This window comes from Lissotriton helveticus, chromosome 7 (genome assembly GCF_964261635.1).
Source record: "Lissotriton helveticus chromosome 7, aLisHel1.1, whole genome shotgun sequence".
In the NCBI taxonomy this organism is placed as follows: Eukaryota; Metazoa; Chordata; class Amphibia; order Caudata; family Salamandridae; genus Lissotriton; species Lissotriton helveticus.
This window is the reverse complement of record NC_136068.1, coordinates 1224084572-1224102886: the sequence shown is the minus strand read 5'-3', so window position 1 is coordinate 1224102886 and position 18315 is coordinate 1224084572. Positions and strand designations below refer to the sequence as shown.

The following is an 18315-nucleotide window of genomic DNA, read 5'->3' as shown; positions in this document are numbered from 1 at the left end:
TTGTCCGCTGCTTGGCAGATCACTCTGAAACTTTCAAGGAAGAAGCTGAGATGGATATTTTTATTTTTTTAAAGTTCCTTGGAGATTTGTCATACTGCCCCAAAGTTATTATCAAACTGCTCCTCCTATGGTGACTAAGTGCTTGATTTAGATCTAGGTGAATAGGTTACTCCATCACAACGGTGATGAATATCATGTCCGCTGAAATTTGAATCCCATAGGACATAATGGGACGAACAGGATATCCATCACCATTGTGATGGAGTAACCCGTCCGCCAAGATCTGAATCAGGCTTTTAGTCTTAACTATAACTACACAGTGGCGGTCTTCAAGAAAGTAGAGCGATGTCAGGCAATTATATATCGGAATGATTTAATATAAGTTGAGGCACCAGACAAGGCTACTTCTTAATGCCCCTATTAGCCATAGCAGTTGTGCTTTTGGTTCAGAGGCTTCACCTTAACAGAAATATTTCTGCATTTCATTTTAGTGAATTGCAGTTGAAGGAAATATTTTATGTCAATGACCTAATAAAATATACAGGTAATAGTTGAGCTGTGCCACTTTCAGCTTCAAGGAGTTTGGATTTATAAGTATAATAAACGATAGATGCTACATTTACTCATTGCAAGGCTTATTTCTAAGTAGAGAACTATGATCTCTGAAAGCTTTGCCAGAGGTAGGTGTAAATGCCCTTTGTGGCTTTAATTAATGTATAATAAAAAGTGAAAACAGACTTGGGTAAAAAGGTTTTGAGGTGAAAGGGATCCCTGCTGGAAATGTCACTATTGAAAGTTGATAAGAATGAACATGTTGTGTTTGAAGATACAGATGTAATGAACAAGCTCCATTTCTTTTCTATATTGTTACTCCTAAGTGTTGTATTATTTGGTGACCGTATATTCCTTTGAGCTACACAATATTAGATTTGGACTGAAATAAGATATTTTCAAGTTGCTAGTTTTATTAGATACCAAACTAAGTTACATATTTTTTATACCAGCTAACTAATTTATCATCCAATCTTCCCCTACCTTCAAAACATCTTATTTGTATTGAGCAGGTTTATGAGTCTTCTTATACATTTCTGGTCTTGTTGGCTACCTACCCCACCATTATGTTTATTACTTAAAATAGGACACCTTAGAAATAGTGGATTTTGCTAAAGTGGGTGAAAACATTTGATACAGCCTGAAGAGTATGCTATTCCTTTGCTCCTGCTTGACTAAGTTATACTAAGTTGACCATAGGGGTCACTTGGACATGCTTTTTAGGATGTACAAACCCTTTACACACCAAATTGGCATGCTTTCTAATTAGGTTGTGCTCCTCGTTGCCTGGGCGCTGCAATATCCAACAGGTCCCACAAACTGGTTATTTCCCAGAGATCTTTTAATCTCTGTCTGGCATTCCAGCATACATAAGGATAAGTGCCCTAAGGAAAGAGTGCAATACATTAGGAAAGTGACAAGGGTAACATTAGGTATGAGCTGCCAGATATTCTACTTAGTCTCACTGGTTGCCCATGTTAAGATTAAGAGAATAGTCTGTACCTAGAGTAGTGATGAACCTGGATGTTTTAAAGCAGCAACATGTTTTTTGCCTATGTAGTCAAACATTATTATTGTGGTCATTCATCAAGACCAGGTTTGTGCCTTAATCAACTGAAAGACTTATACTCTTTTGAGACATTGTGTACTTGTACCCTTTTAGGAAATAATAAGGGTCCTCTGAAATGTGTTTAAAAAATCACTAAAAATGGAGTGTCTTATCTGCAGAAACCATGAAAGTGGGTAGGCTAAATGTGATACGTCCCTACTCACAACTGACTGTACATAGGGGAACGTCTCCATGGATTTCTATGGGTGCCAGTCCAACTGGAGAGACAGGTAATTTGAGGAAATTAATGGTAACACCCCATTGTGCTGGATTTTTGAGACACACAAACACTTTTAGATGGATATTTCTTCCTAAAAGGGTACAACTACATAATGTCTCACCTGGTATGACCCTTTCAGTAGATTAGGAGACACATTTGGGTGCACATTTGGTACTGATGAATTGCTGCAAGACTCATGTTTGACAACGTAGGCAAGAAACATGTTGACATCTCTTGACCATACTCTTCAGACTTTCTTAATTCAGCTTGATGAGGATGAGCGCTGGACCATTTAATTACCTCCCCATTCTGTCCCTCTTAACTCTACTCAGACACTGTTTATAGCCAGTTTATTTGGATTGTGTCGGTTATACGTTAGATCCTCTTAGACTGCTCCTATGTAGGAAAGTGTTATTTCTAGTTGGCAATGGCTTCTAATTATTAAACTCACTCTTTAGATCATTTTCTTTTTCCAATTTTTCTCCCTTTGTCTTTGTGACCAATCCCGTTCACTAAATGTATTTCTTTACCATAGGCCCAAGAACTTCTTTTTTTACAGCCTTTATTGTGCCACTTTTTTTAGCCATGAGTTTTTTAGTTTATTGCTTTTCGGATAATTTAAAGCCTTCTTTCAGGTATAGAGTAACATGATTATCAATGATTTGGACAGACAGTAGAAAAACATAATTTTGTCATGTAGCACGATCTTGAGTCTTTCATGGGCTTTAGCAATTTTCTCTTCCTGCTTTCATTGTACAAAGGGCAGAAATGGAAAATATGATTCAGCGATTCTTTGAGGATCAGATGATAAGCACATCTGTAGCTTCTACGAGTATGTGTAAACAACAGGGGGGGACGGGAATGGACGATATTTAGAGGGGTCCAGTGTACTTGTCCAGTGAGCAAGCAAGCAAGGTTGTACACAGTTCCCCTGGGGTAAAACAGGTAATAAGGTCTCTCTCCTGGTTAGCTGACAGTCAGCTAGAGGGTGTGGAATGCCAGATAATCAGCAAGTTCCTTAGCGGAACTAAGGAAGCCTCACACAACTGATGAGCTGGATGACATGTCTCATTCAGCCTACTTGAGACACACAACTGATGAGCTGTCATCCAGCTCATCAGTTGTGTGAGGCTTCCTTAGTTCCGCTAAGGAACTTGCTGATTATCTGGCATTCCACACCCTCTAGCTGACTGTCAGCTAACCAGGAGAGAGACCTTATTACCTGTTTTACCCCAGGGGAACTGTGTACAACCTTGCTTGCTTCTACGAGTACCCCATTTTTTTCCTCTCATGAGTGTGCAGTAAGGTGTTTCTTACACCCTAAAACAATTGTCAATCCTCTTGGGATTTCATAGATTGCATATAAGGGCTTGACTGCTCGTTAAAGTAGAATATTCCTTTCCATGGTATTCCGTTACGTTTTCTGTATGTAGCCTGATTACATTTATTTTGACTGTTCTCACTGAAGCGGCAGGCACCCTGGCATCCCCCAGATTAGATTTAGTTCTGTATATGGGTATTCCTCTAACTTGACCTCACATAGCCATGTCTTAGTGGATTACAGTATTGTCGCCTAGCTGGTTGGCAGCATTCTCAGCCTATGTGATCACATCATCTAAATGATCATCCATTGCATTTCACTTTTGTATGCTGAGATAAAAGTAGGAATGTATCTTTGCAATAATTCTCAACTGCTTTCAGCAGAGATATAATTTCCCTTGGCAGTGTGGCTAAAAGCAGTCATCATTTTACGACTGTATGAGATGTATTGCCAGTTCTCAAGACTTCCTCCATTATGCCACACATTGCCTGAGGCATGTCATTGGTATATACGTCTAGTGTTGCTGTATGTTGTAGTCACATTTATTGTTTTTTCGCAGTTTGACATTCAATCCAAATCTGTGCTGTTTAGGTACAACTTCACTATTGTTGACTTCATCACTTGGTTCATACCCTGTTATTTTCAAAAGGATCTTGCGATTTATGGCATCAAATGCTCTGCTAATGTTTGTAAAGACCAGATTAGTGGCTTTAGTTTTCTTTATATTGGGTGCTTTCAATCCGATCGAGTAGCTTCTTTTTTGTATTTAGTTTTGTAGTTAGCACAGTATGCATTAGGCTTTATATTTTATGAACTATATCAAGTGTTGCTTAAACTAAGACTCTGGCTTAGCTCTAAAGGTTTTTTTTTTCACCCAAGGGTGACAAGAGTGACTTAGGTCAATGCACCAGCAATTGAATGTGACAGACCGGTATTGTGGCCCCTCAGGATCTCGCCCAATACCTAAAGTAGTGTCAGTGATTATAGGTTACTAACAGCCCCTAAACGGGGATTCAGGGTTGCAGTGATAGTTTGAAAAAGTGCAATTTAGCTCTTTACAATATGTCACAAATAACTGTACCAAAAAAAGCATTTATTTCAACAGTCTCATCCTGTTTCTCAGTCCATCTAAAATAACCACGCAGAATAATATTAAAAAAGCAGAAATGCATGTTGTGAACAACGAGAAAATATAATGAACATTTCTTCCATAGCTAAAATGTCATCTGTAACCTATTACCCTAGAACCTACTTCTTTGCTCTTCTCTAGGAGAGCATGAAGAAGCGTATCTTGCTTCTACGGTTTCTTAGGAAGAATCAATGCACTGCATACCTGTATAGCAAAACACTGTCATTAGCAGCAGTTGGGAGCCAGTGTTTCCTTGAGGAAAATGCACATTAGCTGTAGGTTCTTTCCTCCTGGACTTGGCTTGGTATCAGCCTTGAGCATTTCTATGCTGCAGCATCACAGCAATCTAGCTCAAGTTCTTCGCTGGCAATATCTTGCGTGATAATCTATGGCGCATACCCTGTCCTCACAAGTGATCGAATGGAGAGCCTTTTATACTATATCTTATCTGAGTTTGAATTTCTAAAATAACCTATGTGCATCAAAGTGTTGGTCTTTGATGCATTCTCATCAACAAATAAGGTAAAAAATGTAAATTTGGACTACATTGTTAATGTGGTTTATTATCTGATCTTGAAATAGAGATAACAAGGTACATGTCCCAGACTGATGCCGCATTGGGTGTTCTTTTGAGGTAATCGATTGCACATAAAGTGTCTTATCAGTGTAATTGTTTGAAAGACTTGATACGTTGTTAGATTCTTGGGAAGATAAGGACAGATGGCAGACCTTACTTGTATATTTGGCTGAACCCTTCAGAAACCCTTCTTTATTGGTCCACTTCCTAGCAGTATGTATGATTTGGATCGTGGGATGTGCCACTTGATTTTGGCCATATTTCTTCTTGAGGCTAGGCTCTGTCTTCCTTAGGGGTTTTTGAATGATCCATGTCCCCTATTTTAATTTTTGACCTGCCATGTTCCAAGAAAATATAACTATACTTTTTAAGCAGGTGAACACTCGTCTAGTCAGGAATTGGACTCTGCTTGCAATCATTTATGTTGCCCTGGGTTGAAGTTATTCCACTTTACATCACTTGGCAACATTAACATTAGTGATTGCTTAATTACAGAATGCACCTGGGAATTTGTTTTTTGATTTTATTTAAGTATTATCTGTGATTAATTAATCCTGTGCCAAACTGATGGTCTGTAAGCAGTCAGTATTAGGGTTCTATTTTTGGTCATGCAGTAACAGTTTCAGAATTGTTCTTTAAATGTATTTGGACTTGGTGCTGTAAACTCTCAAGATTACTTGCTGTAGTTGGCCACCACTTATTTTGTGAGTTACATTCCTGAGATGTTTGCGGAGTCCTTTTGTTTGGAGTTTCTTTGCATATGTTTATCTTGCCCTCATGGGGTCTCCATCTTACTTTCTTTTTCCTATATCATTGTTTTATCTTACCCAATAAATTCTCCAGTATTCCTCAATAATCTTCCTCAACCTTGCAGCTTTCTCTTGACCATCCTGGCTGGACCCTTAAACCCAAATAACTAAAGATAAGACCTTTAAAGAGACTTCACTCTCTTGCTTGCCACTTGACTTCCTTCTTGTTGCTCCCCAGATTTACATACCGTTTTGACTACTGAAGAACATGACTCCATTCCAGGGAACCCTTCTCCTCAATGTCCAAGGAGCTGTAAAAAACAACATCCAAGATCCCATTGTGAATTATGTAGGCATAATAATGTGCATATGCGAGACATGGTTCAGTGCCTCTGCTGTGCAGAATGGTATCCGTCTTCTGCCTGTCAACTGTAACTTTTTGAAACATATGAACTGGGCGGAGGCTGAAAGGGCAAGGAGAAGCCTGACTGCACCTCGGCTGATGAGTCGGGAGACCAAGACTTGGCGCAGGCTTGGGGGCATTACAGACGAGCGCAGTGCCAGGGGCCGAAGGCAGTGCCCCCGGTGAAGAGGTGAGAGGGCCCCCCCTAATTGGCGTGGCCCCCTGGTGAGTCGGAGCAGATGCGATTGGTGGGGAGAGACTGAAGGCCAGGTAACAGCAAGGAGCAACGGCCCTGGGCCTGCCTGATAGAGACATTGCTGTAACCACTATGGGGAGGTGGACTGTTGAAAGGAATCCTTCCCTGGAATGCTTGTGGCACTGCGGTCTTTTGGTCGGGGAGCCCACCGGGGAGTATTTTTGGGGTGGCCTTGTTGAGTATGGGGAGAGACCGACCCTTGAGAGGTGCCCAATTGAATAAAATTGCACAATATACGGTCCCGGGGCAGACTGCGACGGACCGCCCTCTCACAGATGTGAAGCAGGGGACCCACCAGGACTCGGCCGCTCGGGACAAGGTAGATATCTTGGAAGCGATCCGAGACTCCAGGGTGGCATTAGAGACCAAAATGGATGGGATGGGATGGCCATGGATATTATTCACTTGCGACTGGACCTCATGAAGGTGGCAGAAAGGGTCATAGTCATGAAAGGAGACCTGAGTACTCTGCAGACGGAGGTCAGGCAGCTGCGGGAGACAGTGACGGCACTTCAGGACCACACGGCCCGGCTGGAAGAAAGGGCCGAAGATGCGGAAGGCCGCACTCTAAGAAATAATTTCCGCTTTTTGGGTTTCCCTTGGAAAGTGGAGGGGCCAGCAGCGGATCTCTTTCTGGAGGACTGTATCGGCAGAGTGTTCCCCAACCTCAGGCGCTCCAAAATGTTTGCGGTGGAAAGTGCACAGAAATCCCTGGGGCCGCCCCCGAGACCAGAATCCCCACCCAGAGCCTTGATTGCCTGGATGTTTACCTTCAGGGACCGGGACATAATCTTGCAGCCCATCCGTGCCAAAGGCCCGCCCAGATTTGAAAACCACGACATTCATATGTATCCTGATTATTCTAAAAAAGTACAAGACCTACGGAATGACTTCCTCAGTGTTAAACGCCAGATGCGTAGCCAAAACATTAAATACTGCTGATGTTCCCGGCTAGACTCCGGTTGCAGTACGCCGACAAGGTCCACTTCTTTGGCACCCCAGCGGAGGCAGATAACTGGATGGACTCATTGGGCCCGGCAAAATCAGGGATGGCAAGAGCAGCGGCGCCGGAGCAATTGGCAGAAGACCCAGCAACGTCGCATAGAAGGACAACGACGGTGGGAACGAGAGCGGGTTGACGGAGGACGTGTCACAGAACCAGTTTTCTCCACTGTGTCTGGTGCAGGAAACACAGTCCGACGTGGACAGAGCCACGGGCCCAGCTGTTGAGGGCTCTAGAAATAAGTGAGTGAGGGCCCAGATGGTGTAATCGGGAGGTTCGTACCCATGGACACTGTGAGTGCCGGGTCCGGCCAACGGGGCATTTGACTTTCTCATGTGACTCATACGAATGGGCTTTAGCCTATTAGACTCGAGGGAGGAGGGTTTGATGAAGTTTGGAGGAGAGTACACTATTTCGCCTAAAAGCTGGTTAGGTTCGCCGGCTGTGGAGTGCCGAGGCGACCCGGCTAGACTTCGGTCAGGCGGGGCTGTGCGGTGCCAGGCAGTCGGCTGATTCATTGAGTCTAAGTGGGGAGGAAGGTTTACACGGACCTGCGTGGGCCAGTGTGGTTGTAATTGTACTTTCTACAAGTTGAGAGGGGTATTCTAGGGGGGTGGGTGGAGTTTTGGGGCGGGGTTCGGAGTCCTCAAACCAGGGTTGGTTGTGAGAATGAAGGGCTACTGGCTGTGGGTGGGGGGAGTTGGGGTTTCCAGTTGTGGGATTGTTGGTGTTGCTGCCGGGTCTGGTCTAAGTTGGTATGCGGGTGATCAAAGGCGTCCTCTTCCGAGGAGGTCAAGGCAAGACCCTGCTGGGGGGTCCCCTCACTGTAGGCGGAGGACTGCGAGGTTGACTATATGCCCATGCCAGGGGATAACCAGAAATACAATTTGATCACGTGGAACGTGTGGGGGCTCAATAATAGGGTGTAAAGGAACTGGTGGCTTCGTACCTTAGGCGTTATGGGGTCAGTATAGCCCTACTCCAGGAAACCCACCTATAGGGAGACTGTCTAAAATTCGTCCAACGCAGGTGGAGAGGTCAGTTTTTTTATACATCCTACTCGGGGTTTGCTCGGGGAGCGCTTATTTGGAGTCCCCTTTAAGGCTGTGCATGTCACCGGGAGTCCCCTTTAAGGCTGTGCATGTTAAACAGGTTCCCGCCTGGGGTCCCAACGGGAGGTTTGTGGTGGTGGTGGGGACCCTAGATGGGTGTAATTTATGCCTTGTAAATGTTTATGATCCAAACAGCGATGATAGGGGGTTTTTGAGCCGAGTCATGGGGCAGCTGGATCTGGACCCGGATACAGAACTGGTAGTGGCAGGGGATTTTAATTGTGCCCTGGATGGGGACCTTGACCGATTCCCCCCAAAGCTAGACGCCAAGCTTAGAGTTCGGGAGGCGATGGGCCAAATGCTTCACAATTATGATTTACTGGATGTGTGGCACCACTGTAACCCTAGTCGTAGAGTGTACTCGTGTCACACGCCTACTGCCAATACTTATAGTAGGTTAGACTAGTTCTTCATTCAAAAGACTGAGGTATATCGGGTAGCAGAGACGCAATACCTAGCCCGCTACTTATCGGATCATTCCCCGCTCCTAATTGCATACTCGCTGGCCCGACCGAGGTCTAAGGTACCACTCTGGAGGCTCAATCTAGAAGCCTCCGGTGACCTGGTTTATGAAGACGCCATATCGAAGGGGCTGGACGATTATATAGAGGTCAACTGGGGCTCTGCTGGCACCAGGGCAACTGAGTGGGATGCCATGAAGGTGGTGGTACGGGGGATATGTATGTCCACGGAGGTGGGTGTTAAAAAAGTGTTGGGGCGTGACTTGCGGCGTCAGGAGGAACGATTGGCGGCCTTGGAAAAGGAGCTCCCCATGAATAGGGAGAGATCAACGGAATGGGATAAGGTGCGGTGGCAGATAGGGGACTTATGGGACTCGCTAGGCAAATATGCTAGAACAGCGAGTAGGCGTCGCTGGTACATGGAAAGAGATAAGGCATGGTGGCTGTTAGCATGCCTGATTAGAGCAGAGACTCAGGCTTGCCCTATCCTGGCACTTAAAAATTATCTTGGATTGACGGTGTATACCCAACATGAAATATATAATGTTTTCCTAGCCCACTTAAAGAAAATATACTCCGGAGGCCAGTCACCCACGACCCTGGAAGTGGTGGAGGCCTATTTGGCGGAGGTAGATCTGCCTAGTATCGACGCGGAAAGCCAGGAGGCCCTGGGGGGCACCTTTAGTGGGAAGGAGATTCGAGCAGCAATCACCCACCTTAAGACGGCAAAGTCCCCAGGAATGAATGGTATGGCAGCTGAACTCTACAAGGAGTATGACGGAGTGCTGATCCCTAAACTACTAGAGATCACAGTGGAGGCTCAGAAACGGGTTATGCTCCCAGACTCCATGATAGAAGCACCGATTATGATGATCCCCAAACCCGGGAAAGATCACCTCCTCCCCGGCTCTTATAGGCCCATCTCAATGCTAAATATTGACCTTAAAATTATTAGCCAGGTGTTGGTGTCTAGGCTCCACCCCTATTTTTGGGGGCTGTTCCATGAGGACCAGTCCGGGTTTATACCGGGCAGAAATACATTGCGGAATTTCTGCCGCCTGGCGCACATAATGCAATCTTTGGAGGGGCGGGCCCAACAGAGCACCTTGGTGTTCCTCGATATCGAACAGGCGTTCAACTTGATTAGTTGGCATTACCTTTGGCTGGTATTGCTTAAGATGGGCCTAGGGAAGGGATTTGTTAACTGGTTTAAGCTGCTATACGCTCGTCCGATGGCGCGGGTCCATACGGGGCGTTGCGTGTCCGATGCATTTGTCATAGAAAGAGGGACGCGGCAGGGTTGCCCGTTTTCCCCCTTGGTATTTGCTCTGGCAAGGAGCCTTTGGCATGTCGTCTGTGACAATTACTGGTGGGACAGAGCATACGTATGGGGGGTTCGGAGCATGTGATGTCACTGTACGCCGATGATGCGCTAATATACCTAAACCGGCCGTCCCAGTCATTGTCGGCATTGATAGCCATGCTGGCCCAATTTGCAGGGGCCTCCGGGCTTCACATTAATAGAACAAAGTCACAGCTCCATGTGATTGAAACAGATAGCGACTGGGGAGGAGACCAACGTCCCGTGTAGGAGCTTCCATGGGTTGAGGACACAGTTCGCTACCTAGGGATATGGGTCGGGAGGACAAAGGCAGTATTCTATCAGCATAATATGGGGAGGATAATTTGAGGTCTGCAGGGTAGTATTACTTTTTGGAACAAGATTGCATTAAAAAAGATGGTAGTCCTGCTCCGATGTCTCTATACCATGTAAGGCTCCTTCTATGAAATTCCGCACAGGGTATTTAAGGAGCTTGATAAAATGCTGGTCCAATTACTGTGGAAAGGGAAGCGATGTAGGGTCAGTTTGGCAGTCATGAAACGCAGCTGGGGTAAAGGGGGGTTGGAAATCCCATACTGGAACTTTATTATTTTGCATCGCAATCGCAACATGCCATTGCCTGGCTGGACGCGGACCCCTCCTGGGAGATGTACTTGTTGGCCTGTACGTATGGAGACCGGCAGCTAGGGACATTGTTCTGGCGGGCTGGGGGACTCACGGAGCACGGTCCCCCGTTGGTGCAGCTTGGAGCGGCAATTTGGAACCGAGTGGTCTGGAGAATAATTCGGGATAAACCCTTTGCCCCGGAGGCAGACTTCTGGATGATGCCGCCCTTTGCTCGGATTGCCCAGGTGATGTCCGTGGAAGCCTGGAAGGCGGGAGATTGCCAAATGTTGTCGGACCTCTACCCAGAGGATAAATGTAGCTCTTACCAGAAGACGGTGGCCACCTTCGAGTTGGGAACAGGGCAATTTTTGCAGTATGCCAAACTGGCAGCAACGGTACGGCAGTTGTGGCCCACATTTCCATATGCCCCGGGGCACACCCACACCCTGGTCACCATGATTGCTATGGTGGGAGGGAGAAAGTGTGTTACTCACCTCTATAGAGCATTGAGGGACGACTAAAGAACGCCCCTCTACCAATAGAAGATAAATGGCAGTAGGTGTGTCCACAGGAGGTCACGACGCAAGACTGGGAAAAAATACACGGGAGTGTGTGAAGTTGGCGGTGAGCAATTGCTTTAAGCAAATCCAGTACAACATAATACATATGACGTACCTCTCGCCCAGAAGGCTGCATGCGATTAATGGCTCCAAGGACCGGCAGTGCCCCAGGTGTCGCTATGACCCGGCAGATTTTCTGCATATGGTATGGACGTGCCCAATATCCAGACGCATTGGGGGGAGGTTATTGGGGATCTGACCTGAATTACAGGATGGACTATAGAATTAAATCCACATGCTTGTTTACTGGGCTTGATTCCTAGGGACCCGAAATGTAAGACAAGCAGGTGGTTACTGGTCCTGGGTCTAGTCATAGCCAAGAGGCATATCGCGATCCGACTGGTTGTCGCAGTAGGGACCGCTACTGGCAAAATGGAGGGCGGATTTACATGAATGGGCCCGGGCAGAGGAGGGGCATATGAGGAATACCAGGAGGGATCCCAGGCTGCCTGAGGTGTTACTGGCATGGGGAGTGATGATGCAGGAGATAGGGGGACAGGCCTCTCAAGTCTCCATAGACAGTGCGATTGAGCCGTCCTCCGGAGGGGAGGGCCCCAGGACAAGAGAGGGAGACACAGGGTGATCCCGCATGATTGCCAAGTTACATGGACCTTGAGTTACATAGACCCGGGGGTGGGGAGTTGAGCAGTTAAGGGGGGTTGTTGGGAGGAGAAAGAGGGCTGGAAGGGTGGGTTCCTACAGTTGGGGAAGTTTCGGTATGGAACATTTAATGAGAAGACTGATCAAGGATAATGTCAAGGGGGAGGGGGTTCTCAGCGGTGGCGAATGTAGTTATTCTCGTTGATGTATATTCTTCCTGTGTCATTTTTCGCCTCGGCTGAAGTGGACGAAATTTAACCATGTTGTTTTGAATGTGCACTGCCGATTTGGAGAAAACCCAATAAAGAAAGTTTAAAAAAAAACGAAAAAAGACCCCTCAAAAAATGTCTTCACATATGGAACCACATGACCTTCTGAGTGTTTCAGAACTACTGAGCGTCTTAAGTCAAGGCATATCAGGTAGCTTCATTTAATTTTGATACCATCAACCTTCAGCACTTTCTTTTCCAATTGACCCCTGTGATAGGTATCACCCATATGGTGCAAACAGAGTTTACCATCTTCCTGCAAAACTGTACCATCATAGCAAACTGGCCATTGCTTTCCAGTTTAGCCTGCTTTGTCACACTTGCTATTTAGTGTTTACATAGCCTCCTTATCAACATCCTGATTACCCATGAGATCGGTTTCCAGTTGTATGCAGTTTCTCTTAAACTAGATGTCTCTGGAAATGAGTTCAATGTGTTGGATTGCCTAGCACAATTTCACCATCAGATACAGAAAAACTGTCTTTGCTTTAATGGTTGACAACATAAATCTTGTTAATGGGTCTTGTCAGTCAAGATTCACTTCCTTCATGATGTCCATACTCACTGAAAACTCTTCCAAACCCAGTACAAAAAGCCGACAACCTTGGTGTGCTTTTTACCACTCATCTGTCGGTCATCCCCATAACAAAACACAAAACCAAAGAAAACTCTCTGTGGTGGAGAACTAGAGTCTTAGGGCCTCGAGGGTGGGCCAGCCACCAACACTATTCTTTTCACAAAGAGGCCACCCGTGTCAACTATGAATACATAACCTGAACACTCAAACCGTTGTTTCACATGTCAACACTTTAGTGCGGTTCTGGCACTAGTTGTCCTATACTTCACGCCCAGTTTTTAATACTGAGTGGTACACCACTATGTATAATTTACACCTGGTTACCACATTGATTTCTAACTTGTTTTATGGATCCTTCGCTTAAAAAGTGCCTCACTGATCTCAGGATGTAGGCCCGCTCTCCAACAAACTAGGGGTTATGGAGAGCGTGGGATTGTCCAGTAATGAAGCATGACACCTGGCAGATGTGTGAGGACATCCTGTCAACTTTTTGTGTTTCAAAGAGTGATTAGACAGACAGGAAGAAACCCATAGATCTGTGAAACACCCCCATAACAACACTGACTCGAAATTCAGTTTCTGCCACTCACACCTGATAGGAAGTAGTCTATCACTCCTTCCCTGCTCTGAGAAAGGTGTCCTCACACTGGCATTAATTAGTGCTAGAGACTCCATGCTGGCATCCCCAAAATCAATCTCTAAAAGCCACAGAGCCCTGGACCCCTCAACACGAATACTATTAGGCTTAAAACTCAATGACAACCTCACACTTGATCTGAAGTCCTCCCTTGGCTCGCAATAAAGGGGAGGTTGATCTCCAAATCCATTTTTATCATCCAAAGAGCAGTCCAAGGCTAATCTCAGTTGAATTACCTTCTTCTGGTTCTCTGACTGGACGCTGATCGTCTCTTATTTAGGAGATTTTTTTCTCTACTTCTTCAAACTAGCTAATGGTTAGCGTTAGCCCAATACATGCACTAGTCTTCTGCGCCCCTATTTGAGAGAGGCTTTGCAGGTAAGATGCCCAAAATGACTTTTGCCCACATTTCATTCATTGCATGTTGACTATTGGATGGTCCACCCATGACTGCCAGCCAATTCCCTCTCTATATATTCTTTTCCAAAATACTCTGAGCCTTCTGCAAGGTAGTGTGTGGTGTTTTAGAAACCCGCAAGAAAAATGTATAGTAATAATCACCATTAGATTATTAGTTAGTGCCAGAATATTTTTATCCAAATATGGCTCAGGCAGTGTAGCAGCAGTGTAACGGCAATAGAGGACAGCTTCCCAACAAGGAACTGCAGGCAGAAAATGTAAAAGCAAAAAGCACAACCTGAGGTGTTACAGAGCGACCAGAAGTTTCAAGTGTTTGCATGACTTCTGTCAAGTATTTTATAGTTTGAAGACTACCAACTGATGTAAAACCTAGTTGCTTTGTAGGCATTCATAGGAGCAAAGCACTGTAGCCTGGCCAATTACATGTACTTTTGAAAAGAGATAGGTTGTCGACCTTGAAGTATTCTGCCAATGGTGCATCTGATGGTGATTTTTGAAATACACTGTAGAAATGTTTTATCCTTTGCTGCCCTAATAACTTTATGCTGTATATTCATTTACAGAGCGGAGTGCCTTCCTTCCTGACAGACATGCAAAAGGCCTGCAACAACTATCCTCATAAGAAAACGAAATATTGATGACAGGTGGTGGACATCACACTAGCAATAGACATAGCAAATGTGTTCTAAAATTGTGATTTTATTACGTACGGCGTGATAACTAGTATCACTTTTAGGATACTTTGCCGACATTCACAGACTCAAACAGCCACTGCAAAGGTATTTTGTTTATCTATTTTGCACTGATTTTCTATACTCGAATTAACAGCAGTAGATGGTGATAATGAGTGTCGTTGTACACCCGCTGATTATTATTTTTCTCAAGAAGCTAGTTGTGAATAACCAAAACTGATTATCAGGACGTTTAGCTTACCATCTGCACCATTAACAGAATTGTATCAAACTGACGATGCTAACGTTGGATGATGGAAGGTGGACAGAGGCTGAATGTCGTATAATGTTTAGTGGTAAGGTAACTTGTCTGGCTAATATGGCCGTCGATCTTTCCTGTCTTACACTCCATTGACTAAGAATTTGTATTAGTGGTGTGGATGATGTGGTCAAGCAAAATTTGGACCAAAATGGTGCCATTTAGGATATGATGACAACCTTAACTTTAATTTCAAACGATAACGGCAGCTACAAATAAAAATACTCTATATTGCAAAAACTACTGCTGTGTGGTCCCAAATCTCCCTGTAAAATATTCATTTGTTTCTATTTTTCTATGAATTGTATTGAAGTAATTTTATTATTTCACACTGTAAAAAACATTTTCATGTACTGTTGTAACATGTTAAAATTGATGTGTTCTACTTTAATAAGACAACAGAAACTGTATAATGTGACGCACTGTTCACTAGCCCCTCAGGTGCTATATGTTAGTATACAATATTTCAAACGTTTTCACAAAGTATTCATGAGTATTCCAAAAGAATTCCAAAAGAATGTGACATTTATCTGTGTAAACACACTCGAAAAAATTCAAAATCAAAATCATTCACAAACAGAAGACATTTCGCATTGAATCTTTGTCTTTAATTCTTCTTAATTCGTGATGTCCAAACATTAGGTACAGCTCTTGCGTGATAATATTGGCAATATCCCTGGCAACACCCAATGCATTTCAGTATCAACCTTCGTCAGGGGAATAACTGCAACTAACAAATGTAATCTATGACTAATGGGTCATTCATTTAAAGAAAGTAACTAATGTGCAATAAAACAATAGATAAACCAATCCGGTTACATCATGCTGGTGAAAAAAGTGTTTATCATGCTCACAAAACACCATAAAAAAAGTCTCCACAAGTGCCTAGTGAATACACTGAATTGTGTATATGCCTTAACTCCCAATGGTTGTATCATGCTTGGGCACCAGATGCTCTCCCTACCTTGCCTTTATACAAATACTGCCCGAAACACACGTGTGTCAGACACCTAGGAGTTACTCTGTATGAAAAAACCGAAAGAGAAATCAACCTTTTTAACTGAATCTCTTTAGAATAAATAATAACCCTCTCAACAACTAACTGTTTCACTCTCTTACCTCATAAAACAAATGCGAGCCCTCCTGTATGACAGCCTTATCTGTATGCAAACTGTGTAGTATTAAGCCTCTACTGAAAAGAAAAAACGAAAAAAAACGAACACCTAAGTAAACTGCCCAAACTATACTCAGTGCTCAAACAACTCATAATACTCCATGTATATCTGTCATATAAACCTACCGTAATCCAAAAGTCGAAAAACCAATCTTCCTCCACTCGGCGTTCTCCTCACCACTTCCTCCTTACGCGCTTGCTCAAAACACGAACAACGTGTACATGCTGCCTGCTTAGTCCCCCTACTATTTCACTTAACTCGGCAATGAAAATCAATGACGGACTACATGTACCGAATCTTACAGCTTCAAAATGGCCACCTTCGCATTACTATAGTCTATACTCGAATGTGCAAACTTAAACTAGACAAGAGATGAAAGCAAACCTTATGATGATATCTAATAAATATAAACTCCCTCTCACCTAATTATAAAATACTACCCAAATGAATGAGATGGTTCAAACAAAAATTGTTCTAGATACAAACCATCAATAATCAAAGAACCAACACGGTTAAGTCTAATGGTCATGGTAGGACTATATATTCACCTAAACTGATGTATGTGCACCTGGATATTTTGTGAGCTTGAGAAACCGCCTGTGCAGATGTATCAGTGTATTTACAGTACTTACAGTAAACAACATTGCAAAATGTGCTTCATACAAATAACAGGTTATAAAAAAACATGACATCTCAATCTTATCATTGAGTCCATAGGGAATAAGTGTTCTTAATGTCCGTATCCAATAAGTTTCCCTTTATGACAATGAACGGGTGACGTCAACATGTCTAGACTCCAACACTCTCTCTAGTACTGTGAATTTCAACTGAGGTATAGTGTGACCATGTTCTTTCCAATGTACAGCCAAACAAGATTCCATATTAGCTGTTCTTATCATGCTTTTATGTTCTGTCATGCGAACCTTTACTTTTCTAGTCGTCCGCCCAACATATACAAGCGTGGAGAAGTGTGGCTCACTGGTTAGAGGAGGCAGACCCTGATGCAGAGGTCAGGCCGGGACCAGGGTTAAATTCCCGACGCGGCAGGGTCTTGAGCCCAAAATGTCCGCGGACTCGATAATTCTCGCCTCGGTGCCTACTCGAATCATGGGTTCACACTCTGCAGCTCTGGGCAATAGCTTGCTTAATCTCCACTACGGCCCCCCCGCGGTGGGATGCCTGGTCTTCACCTTGGGGATACCCAGTAAGGGTAATCTCGCAGGGAAAGCCAGGACGGGTTCCCAAAGCAAGCGCTAAGAGACCTGTCGGTGATTTGGCGCTATATAAATCGAAATTAACATAACATAACATAACAAGCCCACATGGGCATTTGATTGCATATACCAACATCTCCAAGTTACAATCAGAAGTATGTTTTAGCGTTATCTCTTTGCCTGTATGTGGATGCGTAAACTTATTTCCTACTAAGACGTTCCCACAATGTCCACAATTATGACACTTCATCATTCACTTCTGTCCCAAATCAATCGTAGCCTGTTTGCCTTGTTTAAGTATCTCTTTCAGATTCTTAGATCTGGAATGTGCAAACAAAGGTTTATCCGTAAATACTTGTGTGAAATCAGGCTCTTGTTCTATCAATTCCCACCTTTTCAAAATTCATTTTTTTATTGCTGTTGCTGCAGTGGAAAATTATTTCAATACACATACTTCTCTTTTTGCTGATACTTTAGGTACTTTCTCAAGCAATTTCGACCTTTGCATAATACAAGCTCTCTCTTTAGCATGATCTAATACAGTATTGGGATAACCCCTTTGTACATAGTCTTGACGCGTATTCTCTATTACCTGTAATCCCTGACATTCATCAGAACAAATTCTTCTAGCTCTAATAAACTGAGACAATGGCAAATGTTTTTTCAAAGAATGCGGATGAAAACTATCAAAATGCAAGGCATTATTCCTATCAGTCGGTTTCTTAAACAAATTCATGACTAAAGTATCTCCACTTCTTGATATCAGTATATCAAGATAATTGATTTGTTCAGAACTGATGGTATATGTGAATTTGATGGATGTCTGACACTGGTTGAGTGTATGAAGTAACTCACATAGTCTCACTTGTGACCCTTTCCACACTATCAAGATGTCATCGATATATCTCATATATAATGCTAGATTCTCCTGCCATTCTATTTGTTGTAAAATGTGGGTCTCTTCAAACCTAGCC

At 43.8% G+C, this 18315-nt stretch overlaps 1 protein-coding gene across 2 annotated transcripts in view; it reads left to right on the top strand.

Moving 5' to 3' along the window:
* Positions 1-15195, top strand: part of PCTP (phosphatidylcholine transfer protein) — a 454446-nt gene extending 439251 nt beyond the window's left edge. The window contains exon 6 of one of the 2 annotated variants that reach the window (XM_078654406.1): positions 14526-15195. In XM_078654406.1, coding sequence (XP_078510532.1) covers positions 14526-14600 — 75 coding nt within the window. In that variant the 3' untranslated portion in view covers positions 14601-15195. The remainder of the gene's footprint in view (positions 1-14525) is intronic. The other variant, XM_078654407.1, reaches the window with a different exon arrangement.
* The last annotated feature ends 3120 nt before the right edge of the window (positions 15196-18315 follow it).